Source organism: Danio aesculapii, chromosome 11, assembly GCF_903798145.1.
Source record: "Danio aesculapii chromosome 11, fDanAes4.1, whole genome shotgun sequence".
NCBI lineage: Eukaryota > Metazoa > Chordata > Actinopteri > Cypriniformes > Danionidae > Danio > Danio aesculapii.
The window spans coordinates 43,600,339-43,620,242 of NC_079445.1; the positions used below are offsets into that span (position 1 = coordinate 43,600,339).

Consider the following 19,904-nt stretch of genomic DNA (forward strand, 5'->3'; position numbering starts at 1 on the left):
GTGTGTAGTTACACCAGTATTACACAAGTAAATACTATGTACCAGTGTGTACATACACTGTAGATACATACTACTTACACATCTAGTTACCATATAAGTTCACAGGTATAAGCGACACTTAATATAAAGTGGGACCAAAGTTACGTGTGGAAAAGGGAAGGATCTGTGGTTTTAGGAAAACTGGACTGCTTTAAATAAAAACACAATCAAGTGATTTGTAAAACTTTATTTTAATACCAAACTTCAAATCTTTTGGACATTCCTGTAAAGAAAATCACAGCTGATTTATATAGTGGTTGTGTTAAAGAACACCGGAGTGATTCAGTGAAACACACACACACACACACACACACACACACACACACACACTGACAGTGACACAAATGAACAGGAAAGCAATGAGCATTCAAATCAGTTTTATTTATACAGTGTGAAATACATGTGATTATTATGCATAGTCACAGAAAATGATCAAGTATTCTCTTGTTAGTCATTGATTAATGTCCATGTCAGAAATTACAGTTTTTAATAGTAAGATGTTACACAGGCAATGCAGTGGCGCAGTAGGTAGTGCTGTCGCCTCACAGCAAGAAAGTCGCTAGTTCGAGCCTCGGCTTGGTCAGTTGGCGTTTCTCTGTGGAGTTTGCATGTTCTCCTTGCGTTCGCGTGGGTTTCCTCCGGGTGCTCCGGTTTCCCCCACAGTCCAAACACATGCGGTACAGGTGAATTGGGTAGGCTAAATTGTCCTTAGTGTATGAGTGTGAGTGAGTGTTTGTGGATGTTTCCCAGTGATGGGTTACAGCTGGAAGGGCATCCGCTGAGTAAAACATATGCTGGATAAGTTGGCGGTTCATTCCGTTGTGGCGACCCCAGATTAATAAAGGGACTAAGCTGAAAATAAAATAAATGAATGAATGAATATGTTACACAAAAAATGTATAACAATAATTTTCACCAAAATACAATTTAAATATCTGAACCCAAAACGCATACTGGTTTTTAGACCAATAGAGAATTGTGTCATAGGGGATTTCTGCAATCTTAAACAGCTTAATACTACCAACTGTCAATAACTGAATCTTTGCAAAAGTAGAATAAAATGCAACTGTAAAATTTATGAATTAGGACACAGGTGTCAAATCCAGTTCCTGGAGGGCCGCTGCTCTGCACAGTTTATTTCCAACCCTGCTTTAACACACTTACCTATAGGCTTCAAACAAGCTTGAAGGACTCAGTTAGTCTGATTAGGTGTGTTTAATTAGGGTTAAAGCTAAACTGTGCAGAGCCGCGGCCCTCCAGGAACTGGATTTGACACCTGTGAATTAGGAGTTGATGCAAAATCGAATCCAGGTCAGACGATTGGCTTTGTAGTAAAATGCAAATTTATTAAAGCTCTAAAAATGTCAATAATCAATAAAGAGAATCATAACTTGAAAAAGTAACTAAATGTAATTAAAATGTAATAGTCAATAAGCAGTAATATCAGCATTCCAATTATTAAGAGAACATATGAGACTAAAGATAATCCACAGACCAATTTAATTCACTAGGTAGTTGGGAACGCCTGAGAAAGAGGAAGTTTGAAGAGATGTGAGTCAAGGAGCTTTGCAGATTGCTGACAGAAAGTGTGAGCTCTATATTTATTAGGATTTAGTGTAAAACTTTTAAAACTCTGACTTGTGAAAATAACAGAGAATAAGATTTATAATGGGTACAAAGATTGTTATCGTTATAGTTGTCATCTTCTGCAATTGTTGATGTCCATTAATCTTCACAAAGGTTGGATCCAAACAGGTGTAATCTAATGAAAGCCACCTGCAAAAAACCCCCAAAAAGAAATATTTATTCTTAAATGAAAGTCTAAACAATTGTAAAATTACTAATATAAAACAAAACAGTTTGCTCTTGTTAACATATAATGTACAACTCTAAAATTGGATAAAGCTTATAAAGGAAATGTGTTCAAGTTTCTAATTTTGTCATTATGATAGGGTATTAAAATGTTTTGCATCAATATTTGAGAGTTTTTAATACCTGTATGTCTACATGACTGAACATGACACTTCTGATCCCAGAAAAGAAATACTGGTTCTTGGACCAACTGAGAATCCAATTCCCAGGACTTTGACCTCCAGGCCGTCCACACCAATAGATGCACCGGTGTCGACTCCAAGTCCTAGTTTCACACCGACTGGACCAGCATTAGCTGATACACTGCCGATTTCAGCTCGAGCCATTGCTCCTGCTGTTAGAGCTGTACTGGCTTCAGCTCCAGCTGATGCATTGGGGCCTTTAGCTTCTGCATCAAAAACACTGTATTCAGCTCGAGCTCGACCAACTCCTGCTTCAGCATAAGCTCCAGCCTTGGGGAGTCGTTTTTCCTGGTTATCTCTCACTACCAGTGCATATGCACCAGTGTTAACATAAACCCCTTCTGCAGTGGTCGCCGCTGGTCTGTCAATAGTGTCAGCCATGCCTATGACACCGCTTGCGGATACACCAACGGATCCAATATGCACACTTGGCTTTTTGGAAATCTCTTGTTTGGTCAACTTGCCTTTCAGTGTTGTTGACCTTTCAATCTCAGCAAAATCACTTGAAACAGTGAAACCTGGTTTAAAGGGTTTTTTACACAGATTTTTGGTATAAATTTCTTCATCTGAAAAAAAATGAAAATATAATTAGATATGTTAACAATAACACACTTTAAATGAATAAACCTCATGCTAAATGCACAGCACAAAGGAGGTACAGAAGGTGTCATTTAGAGTATGTGTATTTAGACAATGTTTACAGTTTTATTTTTTGGTTAGGTTCTATTTTCATAAGTAAGGTGTGCATAAAAATGTAATCAAACAACCCATATATATATCTGATATACAGCAATATGCAAATTATATATATGGCACAAAGTTTATTTATTTATTTATTTATTTATTTATAATCATGTATATAGTCAAGCCCAAAATTATTCATACCCCTGGCAAATTCTGACTTAAATTTACTCAAGCAGTAAGTTTTTTTTTTTGACAGGAAATGACACAAGCTTATCCAAAATGATAATAAGATAAGAGGAATCATTGTTAAAAATATGTATATGTTTCTCTTTTATTTACATTTCCATGTCCAAAATTATTCATACCCTTTGCAAACTGTCCAGTCTGTAGCCAAATGTAACCACAAGAAAACAACATTAACTTTAAACCAGACGTGCTGTAAAAAGCTCTTTCACTGCCACCAAACGTCTGACAGACTGTACTGTTTTATCAAAGTCATCAGGCAAGCATATCAGAATCTCCGAATAATTCTTCTACTACTTGCAACAACGTACACAACGTGCTGTCTCTCTGAACACTGTAACAGGTAAAAAAGAGCCTCAGTAGTTGCCTTGGTAAGGCAATGTGAACGGGTCCTTTTGTTCAATTTAAATAATAGCCGAAACTAGTTTTTTTTCAGCCTGATCTCACGAGAAAACATAAGTATTTTATGTTTTGTCAGTTTAGTGGCTAATTCGTACGAATTTGTACAAGTTCAGTCGTACGAAATGGTACGATTTTAAAAAGGAGGCGTGGCACCTAACCCCGCCCCTACACCTAACCGTCATTAGGGGATGAGCAAATCGTACTAAACTGTACGAATTAGATCGTACAAATTCGTACGAATTAGCCACTAAATCAAAAAGTTACGAATTGCCGTGAGATTGTGTTGTTTTTTTTATGTTCATAAAAGCGAAAGCAACCGCGTGACTAAACACTGCTATGCCGCTCTCTCATATAGGGGTGCTAAATATAGGTACATGTCACAGCACCCTTATGTATTTAGAGGTCATATGTTGAGCAGCTCTGGGCAAATTTCATTTGGACTGAAAATGACCAAAATGTAACGTGATGATTGAAAATGATTGGAGGGGAAATAAATAATACATTTCAAATCTCTGTACATAACCGAAAAATCAACAAGGATAATGCAACAATAATAGTGCATTTGTATTATAGTGGCTGAAATATATTTTTGGAAATGCCTTGTCAAAAGTGAGCGGGCACTAATAAAATATAATATATAATAAAATTTAGCACTTAAATTATTTCATTTTTAACAATCAATTAAATAACTCAGCGGTTTTATATCAAAAGTTGATAATGATATAAAATGTACTATATTTTGATGGTAAAATATAACCACCTCTAAGCTATGGCTGTTATTTGTTTCAGTATTATAACATTAAAGAGCCCCTATTATGGGTTTTTGAAAATGCTCTTCCATATAGTGTGTAACACAGCTCTAAGTGAAGTGAAATATCCAGCTAAGGCTTAAATCTGTAAGTGTACAGTGTTTAAAACTATTGATTCATCTATAAAAGAGTCGACTCATAGTGCTTCAAACGAGTCGTCTTGATAACGAGTCATTAGGTGTTTCGTGATGACGCGGCTACGAAACACAAGTAGTTGGGCGCGCAAACCCGGGAGATTTGAAACCTGCGGCCCCGCCCACTAACACAGAAAAAAAGCAACACACACACACACAGAGACACACACAGACACCGGTCTTTATTATTCGCGGATATAACTGAGGACGCGGGTGGTGAGGGAGGTGTCGCCGACGCCGCTATGGACGCGCCGGCCCTGTGTGTGTGTGTGTGTGTGTGCGTGTGTGCGTGCGTGCGTGCGTGCGTGCGTGCGTGCGTGCGTGCGTGCGTGCGTGTGTGTGAAAACAGCAGGTAGACTGTGATGGGCTAGGAGATCTCCTCGCCAGTTCTTGGACTTTTTGCTTGATAAAATAGTTAGTCGTCGGTATTTTCTAGTCCATCGTCTGTATTTACATTCACCCACTGGCAGCCAAAATCCACACCTTACACTATGAAGCGTGTGTGCACTGTGACTACTTTTATATTGTTGATTAGCAGCTGGGCATTTCACTCTGTCTCGCGCTGAAGCCTGTCAGTGTCGTCGACCAATCGCAACAGGCTGTCATCGGTCCAATCAGCGCAGATTAGCTTCGCGCTGAGGAGGGGTTTGGGAACAAATGAATCGCTGAACGATTCATATGGGAGTCGCTGGGATAATTAGGTAAAAATAAATGCAGATTATAAGACCATTAAAGTGTTTTTTGACCTTGCATGCATATTAGACTGTTGTTGGAGACCCTTACAACCTAAATATGACCCTATTTCATGTATAATATGGGCTCTTTAAATAACAAATGCATCAAGTGAAATAAAAAACGAATATGAAACTACACACATATATATATATCAGGATATAAAGCATATAAAGGACTATTATATTTAGCATAATGCTGCGCTTTTATCCTTGTATTTTTTTTATCATTTTATTTTGGTTATTTTAATTATTTTTTGTCTTCATAATTAGCTAACAAGCTGTAGGCAAATACTTGCTTGACATTTAGAAAATATTTGCGTAGCTACCTTCATTAAAGATCACCGAGAACAAAAAAATAAATAAATAAAAACACAGAAACATGTAACAGGCCCCCATAAATGTCAAACGGATGTAACTGAATCATATAATGGCGTATAGCTGAAATTATGAAAATTGCTCATTTTATTTTTAAAAACATTTGTCAAAACATATTGATATTTTTTGAGTAAAACCGACATTTAAGAATCTATATTTATTTTATTTATTCATTCGTTTGACTTGTTTATTGGTGCATATATAGGCTATGCTTTAAATCAACAGTACATTGGACAGCTAGTGTCACTCTATAAACCTTTCAAACAAAGTCCAAAAATGATAGAAAGAGTTGAGTTTCTACTGTAGACTTTTGGACGGCAGACATTACATCACACCATAATCGTCCTTCAGGTGGTCTAGCTGGTATTAACAAACCGTCTGGGCTTTGACTCAATAGATACTACGTATTTTTAGCTGCACAAACCACTGCAAATTGAGCACAGAAAAATGACACGAGTCTTGTGCAATTTAGAGGAAGTGCGGTGGAGAGTGACATGACATGGGCAAAACAAAAAGTTCACAGACCCTAAACCAGCACAATCCAAACAAGGAAAATAGATACATCATTTGTTTTAATGGCACAAATCGAGCACAAATGAACTGTGCTGATTTGGAGCAATATGAGCAATATGGGGTGGAGAGTAAAACCAGCCAAACTAGCACAAACTAATGGCATAGTTTTGGGAATCATTTATTTTTATTGGGTGCCAACTGTTGCCTTCTAAACAAGCAGAGAACACTTTATGAAAATATTCACAATTGCTATATACACACTTGGGCGTCGCTAGGCCTATTTTAGGGGGGCTGTAACCCCCCCCCCCCCCCCCCCCCCCTATATTTCTGCTCAGCCCCCTAAAACTTTTGCGATTAGCTCATAAACTTCAGATCAATTTATCGTCTCTTTCCCCTTTAAATTTGATATGAAGACGTCGGCAGAATTCGGCTCCAACTTTCGTTTTTCATTTGATTAAACCACAGCTGTGCTGAACGAGAGAACAAGGTGTGTGTTTATCGATAAATTGTTATAAAATATGCTTATTTGCAGTTCTTTGCTGGATACTCTTGTATCACTTGTACCCAGATGTCATATAGGAGCAATCGGATTTCCGATCCAGTTTCCTCAGTGCTCACCTCATAATCACAGCTGTTTCCTCCAGCGAAAATATAACTCTTAACGAGCATTTTACTATTTTTGCTTCAAAATGAACTACCATTATAAAACACATTACAGTGCATGTGGCATTATCTATACCACAGTCATGCACAAAGTATTACACACAGTGAAAGAACCACTTAGTGCATGGACTCAACTGTCAGAGTCACTGACAGAGATAGAAACATCATGTGCTGTCTTGTGTTAAAAATATTCCCTCTTTTAATTTTATGATTTAGTTCATGAATTATGTGAAATAGATCAAATATATTTATATATATATATATGAGCAATATCACACTCGTAGCAGTGTGGTATAGCTGTATATCAGCACTGATGGGAGGGGTGCGTTGGGCTGATATACAGCCATATCACACTGCTACGAATGTGATATTGCGTTTATACAACAGTTCGACGGTACAATTGTGCATATAAAACAGAAAATCAAACATGGAGAGTCTAAAAACCCTTTTGTATTAGGAACTACTTTCTTCCACCATTCATTCACATCTGCAGCTGACATCAAAACAGCAGAAGTTCACCAACGTCACATTAGAGGTAGTGTTTGAATGATTCTCTATAGCGTATAAGGTGATGACAAAACAGGTGATTTTGCTCACATTTTAAGATTATAAGGCTGAACGTGACATGAAAAGCCATCCGTCTACAGAGATATCTCTCTACAGTCTATTACAGTCTACAGTATATCTCTGTTGCTGTCGGTATTGTGACGGATGCCAGGTGTCCCAGCGTTTACTCAAAGACTTTAAGGAATAAAAAAAAGGAGACAGAAACTATTTCGCTCTTCCTATTGGCCTTTATGCATCTCTCCCAAGTGCTGTCGACTATATACATGCCAGTCAACGACAATGAGTAGGCAAAAGGAAAAGAAAAAGACCCTCAAACATCCGTCGCAAAATAAAATGTTACATTATTGAAATAAAAGATGATACAGCGGTAGAGCGACCATCACACACTTCTCAGAGCTCGCCAGAACTGAACTGAGCTCCCATACATGCGTGCTTACATCTAAAAGGTAAAACAACCACAGAAATAGTCCTCTTAAAGTAGACATTCATACACAATGCATATCAAACATTAAGCGACCGTTACAATAGCACAATAATTATCCTCGAAAAAAGCAGAGCAATCACTACTAGACTGCTGTTGTGTTTACGATAAGGAGGGACGAGGCTGAATCCAGCTTCTTATTCGCAGCTTCTTTATGACTCTATCCGGTCCAACTTAAAAACTGTGATGCCTTCGTTTTTCTGCTTTTTAATCACACTCAAGAAAACACACTAAGCAAGGGCTTATTATGCGGTCCTGGCGCATTCTTGTGGATAGACAACAACAACGTCAACGTCTTTGATCTACTACACTATATGGCAGAATAATGGCTGCCGACGAGCTCTCTCAGAAATTGTAAATATTTTAAAATAGGCACTCTTATTACAAATAAACTGCATAGTTGCAATCTAAACAACTACATTCTCGACTAAAAAAGCTTTAAAAGTACATTTTGTTGTCTAACAACAGTAATATTTTTCAAACTGTAGCATCTCTGCTTGTTGCTGGCTGTATGTGGGCGGAATAATACACAGAGGTGAAGGGTGAAGAGACCTTTGTGTGATGTTACTGGCAAAATATCGCACGGCTATCAGACAACCAGATTCAAGAACCAGACAGAACTGTTGGATAAATATACTTATATGTATGCAATTTAATTAGAAATGTGGCAGTTTTGTTTATTAAATGCATGGAAACAAAAATGGTACTTTTACTACAGTAAACAGCTTTGATGACTATACAATACAGTGGAATACTGCTAGCATACAACCCTACCATATTAGTCAAACATTTTTAAGTGTATTACTATTAATTTAGTACTTATAAATACATTAGGGATATATATGTATATATATATTTTATTTATTTATTTATTCTCATAAGGAGCTGAGCCCCCCCCCCCCCCCAAAATGAAAATCCTCAAATTGCCCCTGTATACACATGAAACATAGTTTACCACAATTAGAAAACTAAACACAAACAACCAAACTGAATTGAAAAAATGTGATTGTTTGACTGAGATGTACTGATTTTGTAATAAATCATGGATACCAACTTTATTTAAATGCAGGATTTAAATGCACTTACCATTTTCAGAACGTTGAACTTGTGTCATCACAGACATCTTAAAAGTGGAGCTTCAGAGGAACTGAATTCTTTTAAAAGTGCTTCTTTTGTCAAGCAGCTTCAAGGTTGCCAGGTCTCAGAAACTTTTATAGCCCTAAAGTGACTCAGACCACACCCAGAAGAAAAAAGAAATCTGCCCTGTCCAATCACAGCAATAATATGTCATGTGAATAATTTATGATTCAGTTTTTTTTATTCCTTTTAAACCATTCTGTTTTATTTTAATTACCAGCACTTCGCACGATAAGTTGGTTAAATAAAGTGCATTTAGTGAAGAATGACAGTATACATCTTATGAGTGTTATTTTATAGTAAGCTAGTGTTTGTTTGCTTAGAAGATTTTCTGCTAGTCTTTCTGCAAGTATTTTTGGCCTTCAAGTTTTGCAGTCGGAAATAATTACTTTGGGGTAACACTGTGGTTAGCACTGTGGCCTCACAGCAAGAAGGTCGCTGGTTCGAGTCCCAGCTGGGTTAGTTGGCATTTTGTGTAGAGTTTTCATGTTCTCCCCGTGTTGGTGTGGGTTTCCTCCAGGTGCTCCGGTTTCCCCCACAGTCCAGACACATGTGCTGGATAAACTAAAGTGGGCATAGTGTAAGAGTGTACAAATGAGTGTGTTTGGGTGTTTCCCAGTAATACTTCAGTCAGTAAAGTCCTGTGGATTGCCAAAGCAGTTCCATTCTGCTTTTCTGGACCTGTCTGCTGCTTCTTATACAGCGAATTACCAGATCAACACATTCAGTGGAACCCCGCTCTGCTTGTTGGTGTCTTACCTCACTGGCAGATCATTCAGGGTTGCCTGGAGAGGAGAGGTATCCAAAGTCCATCAGCTAGCGAGTGCCTGTAGGGATCTGTTCATCCAGATGACCCCACTGTAGCTGCAAGGATCTCAGACTGCCTGGAGGATATCTCGGCTTGACAAGACATTACTTGTGAATATTTCACTTTTATTTAGGCTAACAGTTAACACTTTTTTTTAGCCGCTGTGCGGAAGCGGCCTTTGACGCAATTAATTTCACCTTAATGTTATTTGTTTTTCTTGTTTATTTTGTAAATAACTGCAGGCAAAAATGTATTAAAATTAATATACAAATTAAACCTACATTTTTCAATAAAAATATAAAATTCTAAAAATAATTAGCATGCCCTTATGACAAACAAACGAAAAGCAAGTAATAGGATATTAAAACAAATAAAACAATTTTAAAAATACAACAATTTCCCTTGCGAGAGAGCGAATGAGTGTGCTTTGATGCACCGTCTGTCACTCTTTTTATTTTAAAAATAAGGTTTTGGTAACCCTCTATGGCATGATTTTTTGTTTTAGGGGGAAAAAATATTTCATCCCAATTTTTGGGTGCTTGGGGGTCCCTTATAATAAATCATTCGTAAAATGTGCTCCCACTAGCCCCCCCTGGCAGATTTTGGTTTGTTGTCTTAGGCAGGGCAACAACGTGCAGTTAGGGCACTAAAACACCAAGGTTTTCTGTATATAATTATATGTGAAATGAGGCACAAACAAGCCATAAATACATTATAAAAAGTGTTAACTTAACATAAACAATATCAGCAAGTAATATTTCATCAATAACTAGCTATATGGTGTATTGTGTGTTATTCCTGTGGGGTACCGATTGAATGTACTTATTTACCAATGTTTATTATTCACTGTGGAACTTCAGAAAGCAGTTGTTGTTGGATATGAAGCAAAGGTGGGTGCCACATTTTTGTCACTTGGCTTTAGGTCAGGGGTTTCTAAATTTGGTCCTGGTGGGCCGGTGTCCTGCAGAGTATCGCTCCAACCTCAATTACACACCTGAACCAGCTACTCAAGCTCTAACTTGCATACTAGAAACATATTAGCAGATTGACTGAACTAAATTTTGCAGGACACCGGCCCTCCAGGACAGAGTTTGGGCACCTTCCTTTAGATGAACTTTTGCATCCTCGTACTCTCACCTACAGGTTTCAAACAAGCCTGAACAGCTCAATAAGTTTAATCAGGTTTGTTTAATCAGGGTAAAAGATAAACCGTGCAGAACTGTGGCTTTTGCAAGTTCAATTCACATCTTTGAATGAAAGCTCACTGCCAGAAGGAATGAGCCTAACTACTCAATGTTGTTCTTTACATGTATGAAATGTTTGAACATCCATTTCCTGTGAGTAATAGTTTACAGTAAAACTAAAATATAGAAATTGGTAATAACTATACATTTCCGGACATTGTTTTTACAAAAGTGGTCCAACTGCACAATGTTGCCCTGAGGCAACCAATGAAAATCTAGCATTTTAGTATATAGGTAATAACAAAGTGTCTTTTATCAGTCAAATGTGCTTCTTCACATATCCATGCATATCACACATATTTGTAATATAAAGATATTTCAATTTAAACATGATAAAACATGATCATACTTTCTACTGGCAGTGTGCTCAAGCAGGCTATGGTCCCAAAAATGGCTCTTTTGCCCCCAGAGGACAGGTCAAATCCACACACACCTCAAATTTCATTGATCACCAACTTTTTTTGTGATATTTTAGTTTTTAAAAAATTAAAGGAGGGTCAAAAAAATGGTTTGTTGCCTGAGGGTAACACCATGCCATATAGGAACTATTCCAGTTAGCACTGGAACGATGTTAATTCTAGGCCATATAGTCATTTCGTTCTTATATAAGATGTCCTATTTTCACATCATATTTATATTCAAAGCTTCTATTGAGATATTAGAATTATGCATTGAATGCCTGTCATTAGATTTTAAGAAGTCATTCTAAAAGTGTTATCTTTTTTGCAATACATCCTGCAAATGTATATGAGGAACTAGACTGTCAGCACACCGGGAGAGCAAGTTTTACATTTTTTTTTGCAGACCCCTATGTTATTTCGAAAGACTTATCTGAAGTAAAGATAAGGGTTTTTTCCCCATCATAAAGTTATGTTTATGTTAAAAGGAAGTTGAGGAACAGAGGCATGAATATTCAAATGCACCGGGGAAAATAAGACTGAAATGCGGAAATTCTGACTGCAGGAAGAAATAATAAGAACTCTCTTGTGTTATGCAATTTATGGAAACACCAACTATTCCAGCATACGTTTTACACAGCGGATGCCCTTCCAGCTGGAACCCAGTACAGGGAAACATCCATACACACTCACATTCACACACACACACTCATACAGTACGGCCAGTTTAGTTCATCAATTCCCCAATAGCGCATGTGTTTGGACTGTGATTTTGTTATTTTTTTTTTTCTGTGGCATTAGAGAATATAAAAAATGTTTGGTCAAAGCAGACTTTACAAAGCACAAATCTCATGGTTGAGAACACATTGCTGTTTTTGAGTCACAGATCGGACCATTATTTTGAGACAAGTGTAATATGCTTTTCATTTATTGCAAAAACAGCACTGCAAGAAACTTTTTTGTTTTAACAAACAGAACATAAAACCTGTAATTTTATTAACAAAATTGAAGAAATAATCGACTGAATAAAAATAAATTGTAAAGAACACTGTAAAAATGAGGGTTCCATACGGTTTCTTCATGTTGTCCCAACACAAATTGATTAATTTAATTTAAGGTGCAGTATGTAAGTTTGACACCATGGTTGAACTAGGTATTGCACACCTGGATCAAAGCACATTTTCACATTTGAAGAGTTCAGCTAGTGCAGGTTGCCAGATTAGACTGTCGAGCCTAAAGGCTGATTTAAGGCTGATTTGAACAGTTTTCTAAATAACAGCAACGGCACGCAATAGAAAAAATATTTTCCATATTAAAAGGAGTTTTTGTCCCAACCAACACCTGAAATTTCTATTTTAGAAAGGACTTCTATTCCTTACAGATTAACAAGAAGATAAATGACAATGATCACCTCAGGTACAGTACACCTCATGTGCTTTATTCAGTGTTCAAGGGCTGTGAAACCCCCCTTTTTCAGTTCAAGTCTACCTCAGAAAAAAAAAAAAATGAGACACAAACTGTGAGACACATGATTTTATAGTTAAAATGCAAAGAAATAAACTGCAAGTAATGTAATGTCCTGCTACATTTGTCATTCATATTTTCATATACACATAACCACAATTTGTTCTATCACTATAAAGATAATCATGTTTAAATAAACACTATAAATGAGGAGGACTTCTCTCCTCCTGAATCCCCAGGTCTGAATGCAGACACAGATTTTAAACATAGGCGAACACAGCAGCACGGATATAGGCGATGTGTCTGAATGGTAACAAACTCAACTGATTAAAGACAAAGTCCGCCATTCTCCAATTCTCGTACAGCACTCCAGACAAAAATGCTTGCTGCACACAAACAGCTTTGCTGTATCGGCCCTGACAGCGTCGCAGGGAAAAACATGCAACAAACCCCGTGGATCATGGAAACATACATACGACCCTTTATGAATTGCTAAGAACTGCCCAACGTGTGCAGTCGCCGTCTCACCCAGTCAGTAGGTCTCACAGCTTGGCAGGTCTGCTTTGACTCCGGAAAGCATGTGTAAGTCATGAATAATTAAGAAGCAGGGTTTTCTCATTGGCTAAAAAAAACTCAGCTATTAATAATAATGAGAAACCGACATCTGTGGACAGGCAGATTGTCGATACGTCACCGATTTTGATCCCGCTCCAAAAATTATTTTAAACCCGAAATATGAAATTAGCTGACAAAAGCTATTATCAAGTTAATTATGCAGTTTTCTCCACAATTAAAGCTGACCGGTGCTAATGTTGTCTTAACTGATGCTCAACACACACAAATCTGTTAACATCTCAAAAAAGTACTCCAGGGTGTCTTGAACTTTAAATGCTAACAATGTGAGTTTGAATACCATTTTACAGGGCATTTATTGCCATAAACTGAAAGCAGCAGCAGATAGTTCACCTCAGATCTGGAAAATAAAATAAACTGTTTGAAATTGAACTTTAGAACTGTGAATCAAAACCAACACATATCAGTGATTCAGCATCTACATTTAATAATGTTAAAGAGTATGGATTAATTCGATTGTAAGCCTTACAATTTCGCTGGAGTGCAGTGAGTGCACTATTCTGTGCTTCTGAGTGGCTGTATTTAAAGTTTTGTCGTGTTTCGTCAGGTGCAAATCACTGCAAATCTCATCATGTAGCATGTTTTTAGGATACAATGTAACCTACTTACCTAATGTTTACGTTCATAATATTTATATTATTTGCTAAATAATAACCACCTCGAGTTTAAATCATTAAATTAGTTTGAACCAGCAGCAAAAGTAATTTTTGGAGCGTATTCTGTGAAAAATTATCTTCCCTACTGTTGCTAATAATAATAAATGTATAAATTAACCACATTAAACAATGTTTCCTGTATTGTCTCCAATGGAATAGAAGTCAAAGTAAATTTAGAAATTACTTCTTTCTATTTTTTATTTGTGTTTTCCAAACGGTCACAACTTTTCTGATTTGGGGTTGTAGGAAAATGAGCTTTATTTAGATGTATGCCATCATATGCTGCCATTTAAACATTGTAAATGCTTAATATTTCAAGCTTGTGTTTCTGTATTTGATCTAAGACTTAATACCTCTATTATTTAAAAAAGCCTTCAAATATATACAAAATATGTTATTAAAATAATTTTAATTGGGCACATACATACATTTTAATACAATTTTAGGTAAAACATGAGCAAATTTAACCCAACTTTGGGTTCAAATAACCCAGCTTTTTTAGTTTTTATGTTTAGCAATATATTTTATAATAATAAACAAAATATTTTAGATTTTACATTTTGTATTACAATGTAATTGTATTACAATGTAATATTTTGTAAAATATTATACCCATGGCATATTCTACACACTGGATGTTTGGAAAAAATCAAATAAATGTCTGTAATCTCAGTTGGAAAACAAACATAACACACACAAGTGAACAAACAACAGTAAGAGGTCGAGTGACTATTACAGTAATCATACCATTTTCCTCATGACGGGAGCGTTTGGTGATCTCAGACATTTCGAGGGGGGTCTCAGCCCTTCAGTGTCAGTAAGTCTTTTGTCAGAGTCCTCTGTTCTTCTTATTTATGCAGTCAGAGATGGGCATCAACTGAAACTGAGAGCCAAAAGAGAGAAGTTCATCAGTGGTTCTCACACAGAGCCTGAGGCTCTTAAAACTTAAAGGAACTCTTTTAAACACAAACGAAGTCTGAAATTATTTATTATAATGTCATGTTATTTATTGGCATCACTGTGGCTCAATGCTAACCACTTCTTGTTGCCTCACAGCAATAAGGTCACTGGTTTAAGTCTTGGCTGGGTCAGTTGGCGTTTATGTGTGCAGTTTGCATGTTCTCTCCGTGTTGCCGTGGGTTTCCTCCGGGTGCTCCGGTTTCCCCCACAAGTCCAAACACATGCGCTATAGGGGAATTGATGAACAAAACTGGCTGTAGTGTATGAGTGTGTGTGGATGTTTTCGTGTACTGGGTTGTAGTTGGAAGGACATCCGCTGTGTAAAACATATGCTGGAATAGTTGGTGGTTCATTTTGCTGTGGCGATTACTGATGAATAAGGGGACTAAGTCAAAAAAATAAAAATAAAGAATGAATGAATGTTTAAATATAAGCATTTTAAGCAACCGGAAAGTATTATTCTTTGACGTTTGAAACTATTATATTACATTAATACAGTCTATTCTAAAACACATTAACACTGTAGTCAAGGCGGTCATTGTGACAGTTTTTTATTAACTCTTAAACCTAAACCCACAAATCAAGACCCTGATTTTTCCTATGTGTAAACCTATTTATTTCAAACATTGTTATTTTATTAAAATGATATAACACAAAAGAGTTCTGATTATTTCTTCCTGCAGTCAGAATTACTGCGTTTCAGTCTTATTTTCCCCGGTGCATTTGAATATTCATGCCTCTGTTGCTTAACTTCCTTTTAACATAAACATAACTTTATGATGGGGAAAAAACCCTTATCTTTACTTCAGATAAGTCTTTCGAAATAACATAGGAGTCTGCAAAAAAAGAAAAGAAAAACTTGCTCTCCCGGTGCGTGGACAGTCTAGTTCCTCATATACATTTGAATGAATGATGATTAATGAATGAATGTTATTTATTAAAGAATAACATCATATTCAATCTGAAATAAAAAAAGGTAAAGAAGTTAAAGAAAAAGTCCAGTTTGAGCATCTTCCTGAGAGAGAAATACAACATACACATACACACACATACACACACACGCACAGTGAAACAGATAACAATCTTAATGCACTGTGTCTCACTGAAACCTGGCTGAAACAAATGACTACATTAGTTTAAATGAAGCAACTCCTCCAGGATTCTTATATAAGCATGAGGCTCGTCAAACTGGTCGTGGTGGTGGAGTCGCGTCAATCTTTAGTGATATTCTTAATGTTAATCAGAGAAACGGACTTATGTTTAGCTCCTTTGAAGTATTAGCGCTTAATGTTATGCTTCCAAACACTATGCAAAAACCTATGTTATCTCTCGCTCTAATCACCATATATAGACCTCCAGGACCCTATGTCAATTTTCTAAAAGAGTTTTCTGATTTTATCTCTGACTTACTAGTTAAAACTGATAAAATACTAATTGTAGGAGACTTTAACATCCACATAGATGACGCTAACGACACATTAGGGCTCGCGTTTATAGACTTACTACATTCACTAGGGATAAAGCAAAACGTTATTGGTCCAACCCATCGCCTAAAGCATACACTAGATCTAATTCTGTCTTATGGAATTGAGGTCATTGATGTAGACATTATACCACAAAGTGATGATATTACAGACTACTACCTACTACTATATAAGCTGTGTTTACCTGAAATTAGCAGATCCGCTCCGATATATCATCCTAGTAGAACTATTGTTCCATCCACCAAAGATGAATTTATAAATAACTTACCTGATCTTTCTCTACTTCGAAATGCACCCGCAAACGCAAATGACCTTGATGTAGTAACCAGCAGTATGGATGCCATCTTTACTAGCACTCTAAATACTGTGGCACCCATCAAACTAAAAAACGCTAGAGAGAATAAAACTACACCATGGTATAATAGTCATACCCGCGCTCTCAAAACAGCAACCCGTGCTCTGGAACGTAAATGGAAAAAAACTAATTTAGAAGTTTTTAGAATTGCGTACAAAGACAGTATGTCCAGCTATAGGAGGGCTTTAAAATCTGCCAGGGCTGAGCACCTCCGCAAACTGATAGAAAATAATCATAACAATCCTAGATTCTTATTTAACACCATCGCGAAATTAACAAATAATCGGTCATCTTTGGAACAAAATGTTCCACCGCAAATTAGTAGTGATGACTTCATGAATTTTTTCAGTGATAAAATAGAAGGCTTTAGACAGAAAATAGGAGATATTAAACTTTCTGCACCGCCTTATACTTCAGATCCAGTAAACACGCCTCTGAATCTAAATAACCTACAGTGCTTTAAAATCATAGAACAGGAAGAGCTAGACAAAATTATAAATAGCTCTAAATCAGCTACGTGTATATTGGACCCAATTCCAACAAAGTTACTGAAAGAATTGCTACCTGTTATAGGAGAACCTCTTCTTAACATTATCAACTCTTCTTTATCTTTAGGCCATGTTCCAAATCCTTACAAGTTAGCTGTTATTAAACCTATTATTAAGAAACCACAACTGGACCCCAGCAACTTATAGGCCTAAATAAGTTATAGGCCTATTTCAAACCTTCCATTTATGTCTAAAATACTAAAAAAAGTTGTTTCTGCTCAATTATGCTCCTTTCTGCAGACCAACAATGTGTTTGAAGTGTTTCAGTCAGGTTTCAGAGCTCATCACAGTACAGAAACTGCATTAGTGAAAATAACCAACGATTTACTCTTAGCTGCTGACCAAGGGTGCATCTCGCTATTAGTTCTACTCGATCTTAGTGTGGCATTTGACACCTTTGACCACGGTATCCTCCTTAATCGCTTAAAGTCTACAGGTGTCCAGGGACAGGCCCTACAATGGTTAAGTCATACTTAGCTAACGTAACAAGTTTGTGAATATTAATGGACAGCCTTCACAAATCAGCCCAGTAAAATACGGGGTGCCTCAAGGATCAGTTTTAGGCCCTTTGCTGTTTACAATATACATGCTACCCCTGGGAGACATTATTAGAAGACATGGGATCAGCTTTCACTGCTATGCAGATGATACTCAATTATATATTTCAACTAAACCTGACGAGACGTCTAATCTGTCCAAGCTAACTGAGTGTATTAAAGATGTTAAAGACTGGATGACCAACAATTATCTTCTCTTAAACTCAGACAAAACAGAATTATTACTTATTGGGCCTAAATCCTGTACACAGCAGATCTCACAACTCGACCTACAATTAGAGGGATACAAAGTTAGCGTTAGCTCTACTATAAAAGATCTGGGTGTCATATTAGACAGCAATTTAACTTTTAAAAATCATATATCCCATGTCACAAAAACTGCTTTCTTTCATCTGAGAAATATCGCTAAGTTACGAAGTATGCTATCCATCTCAGATGCAGAAAAGCTAGTCCATGCTTTTATGACTTCTAGGCTGGACTACTGTAATGCTCTGTTTGCTGGCTGCCCAGCATCCTCTATTAACAAACTTCAATTAGTACAAAATGCAGCTGCCAGAGTTCTAACCAGGTCTAGAAAATTTGATCACATCACCCCAATTTTATCCTCCTTACACTGGCTGCCTGTTAAGTTTCGAATTGAATTTAAAATATTGTTTCTTACATATAAAGCTTTAAATAATCTAGCTCCTGTTTATCTAACCAATCTTCTGTCTCGCTACAATCCAACTCGCTCTTTAAGATCTCAAAACTCAGGGCTTCTGGTAGTACCTAGAATAGCTAAGTCGAGCAAAGGAGATCGAGCCTTCTCATTTATAGCTCCTAAACTTTGGAATAGCCTTCCTGAGAACGTCCGAGGCTCAGACACACTCTCCCAATTCAAAACTAGATTAAAGACCTATCTGTTCAGTAAAGCATACACTCAGTGCAACAATTAGCGGTATGATACATGAATGTGCTTCACACAGGTTTTTGCACCTTGTTGATATACACTATGAACAGCAGCTACGCTAATTATTCTCTTTATTCTCTATTTCCACCTGGGGATACTCTTGCCGAGGCCCTCAGACTATGCAGCGCCATTGATTCGATCCAAGACCAGTGACGAGATGATCCCAAGGTTTTCATATCCTGGACCAGGCCGTACCCTTAGCAGCTGCTGTGGTGGTCATGGAGGAGTGGAGAACATGAGACTGATTCCTGTGACGACCCAGGGACAGACGAGTCTTTGCTGAGGTTCAGCTTCCAGTCTCCGGTGCCTTGACTGCAGCTCTGCACAAGACGTTTGGCCAGAGGAGAAATGGTCGTGCCCAACTGAGTCTGGTTTCTCTCGAGGTTTTTTAATTCTTCACTGTCGCCAATTGGTGAAGTTTTTTCCTCTCCGCTGTCGCCACTGGCTTGCATGGTTCGGGATCTGTAGAGCTGCGCATCGATGGATTTGCTCTTCAGTGTTTGGACTCTCAGTAGGGATTTATTAAACCACACTGAACTGAACTGAAAAATGAACTACGCTGTTTCAATTCCCTATAAATCTTCTATGTGAAGCTGCTTTGACACAATCTACATTGTAAAAGCGCTATACAAATAAAGGTGAATTGAATTGAATTGAATATATCCCATAAGTGTAGAAAATTATTTTGAAGAAACAGGAAACTGAAAATGCTAAAAAAATCTTCATAATATAATAAAAGCCACTTAGAGTAAATTAATTGGCTGATCATGATCAACAGTCTCTATTTTTAGAAAACAAACAAAAAAGAGTTGTTAACTAAAAGATTTGGTTTGTATTTCCACAGCATTGCAGCTGAAATCCTTTTTGGAAAACTGTCACGTGTGTTCTAGGAATCGCTTGGGAGAACTTGGAACTTTCCTTCGTGAAAGCAAAAGTGAAAGGGCTACCACCTGATTCTCATACATGGAAACCTCAGGGTTTGGATTAATGCCAGATTCAGTTTATGGGCACTG

At 37.1% G+C, this 19,904-nt stretch overlaps 1 protein-coding gene across 1 annotated transcript; it reads right to left on the minus strand.

Annotated features, from left to right (window-relative positions):
• Window positions 1-401: 401 nt before the first annotated feature.
• si:ch73-106k19.5 (uncharacterized protein LOC322510 homolog) lies at window positions 402-8,870 on the minus strand. Its single transcript, XM_056468330.1, has 3 exons — window positions 8,785-8,870; window positions 2,035-2,659; window positions 402-1,815 (listed from the first exon to the last, which is right to left on the minus strand). Exons 1-2 carry the CDS (start codon window positions 8,819-8,821, stop codon window positions 2,043-2,045), a joined length of 654 nt encoding a protein of 217 aa, XP_056324305.1. The 5' UTR covers window positions 8,822-8,870; the 3' UTR covers window positions 402-1,815; window positions 2,035-2,042.
• Between the last annotated feature and the right edge of the window lie 11,034 nt (window positions 8,871-19,904).

Bases quoted from the DNA above. Each gene is read 5' to 3' on its own strand.
- si:ch73-106k19.5 (XM_056468330.1), bottom strand. From the start codon at position 8,821: ATGTCTGTGATGACACAAGTTCAACGTTCTGAAAATG. The intron at 2,660-8,784 runs GTAAGTGCATTT...ATTTTTTTTCAG, and splicing joins AGTTCAACGTTCTGAAAATG to ATGAAGAAATTTATACCAAA.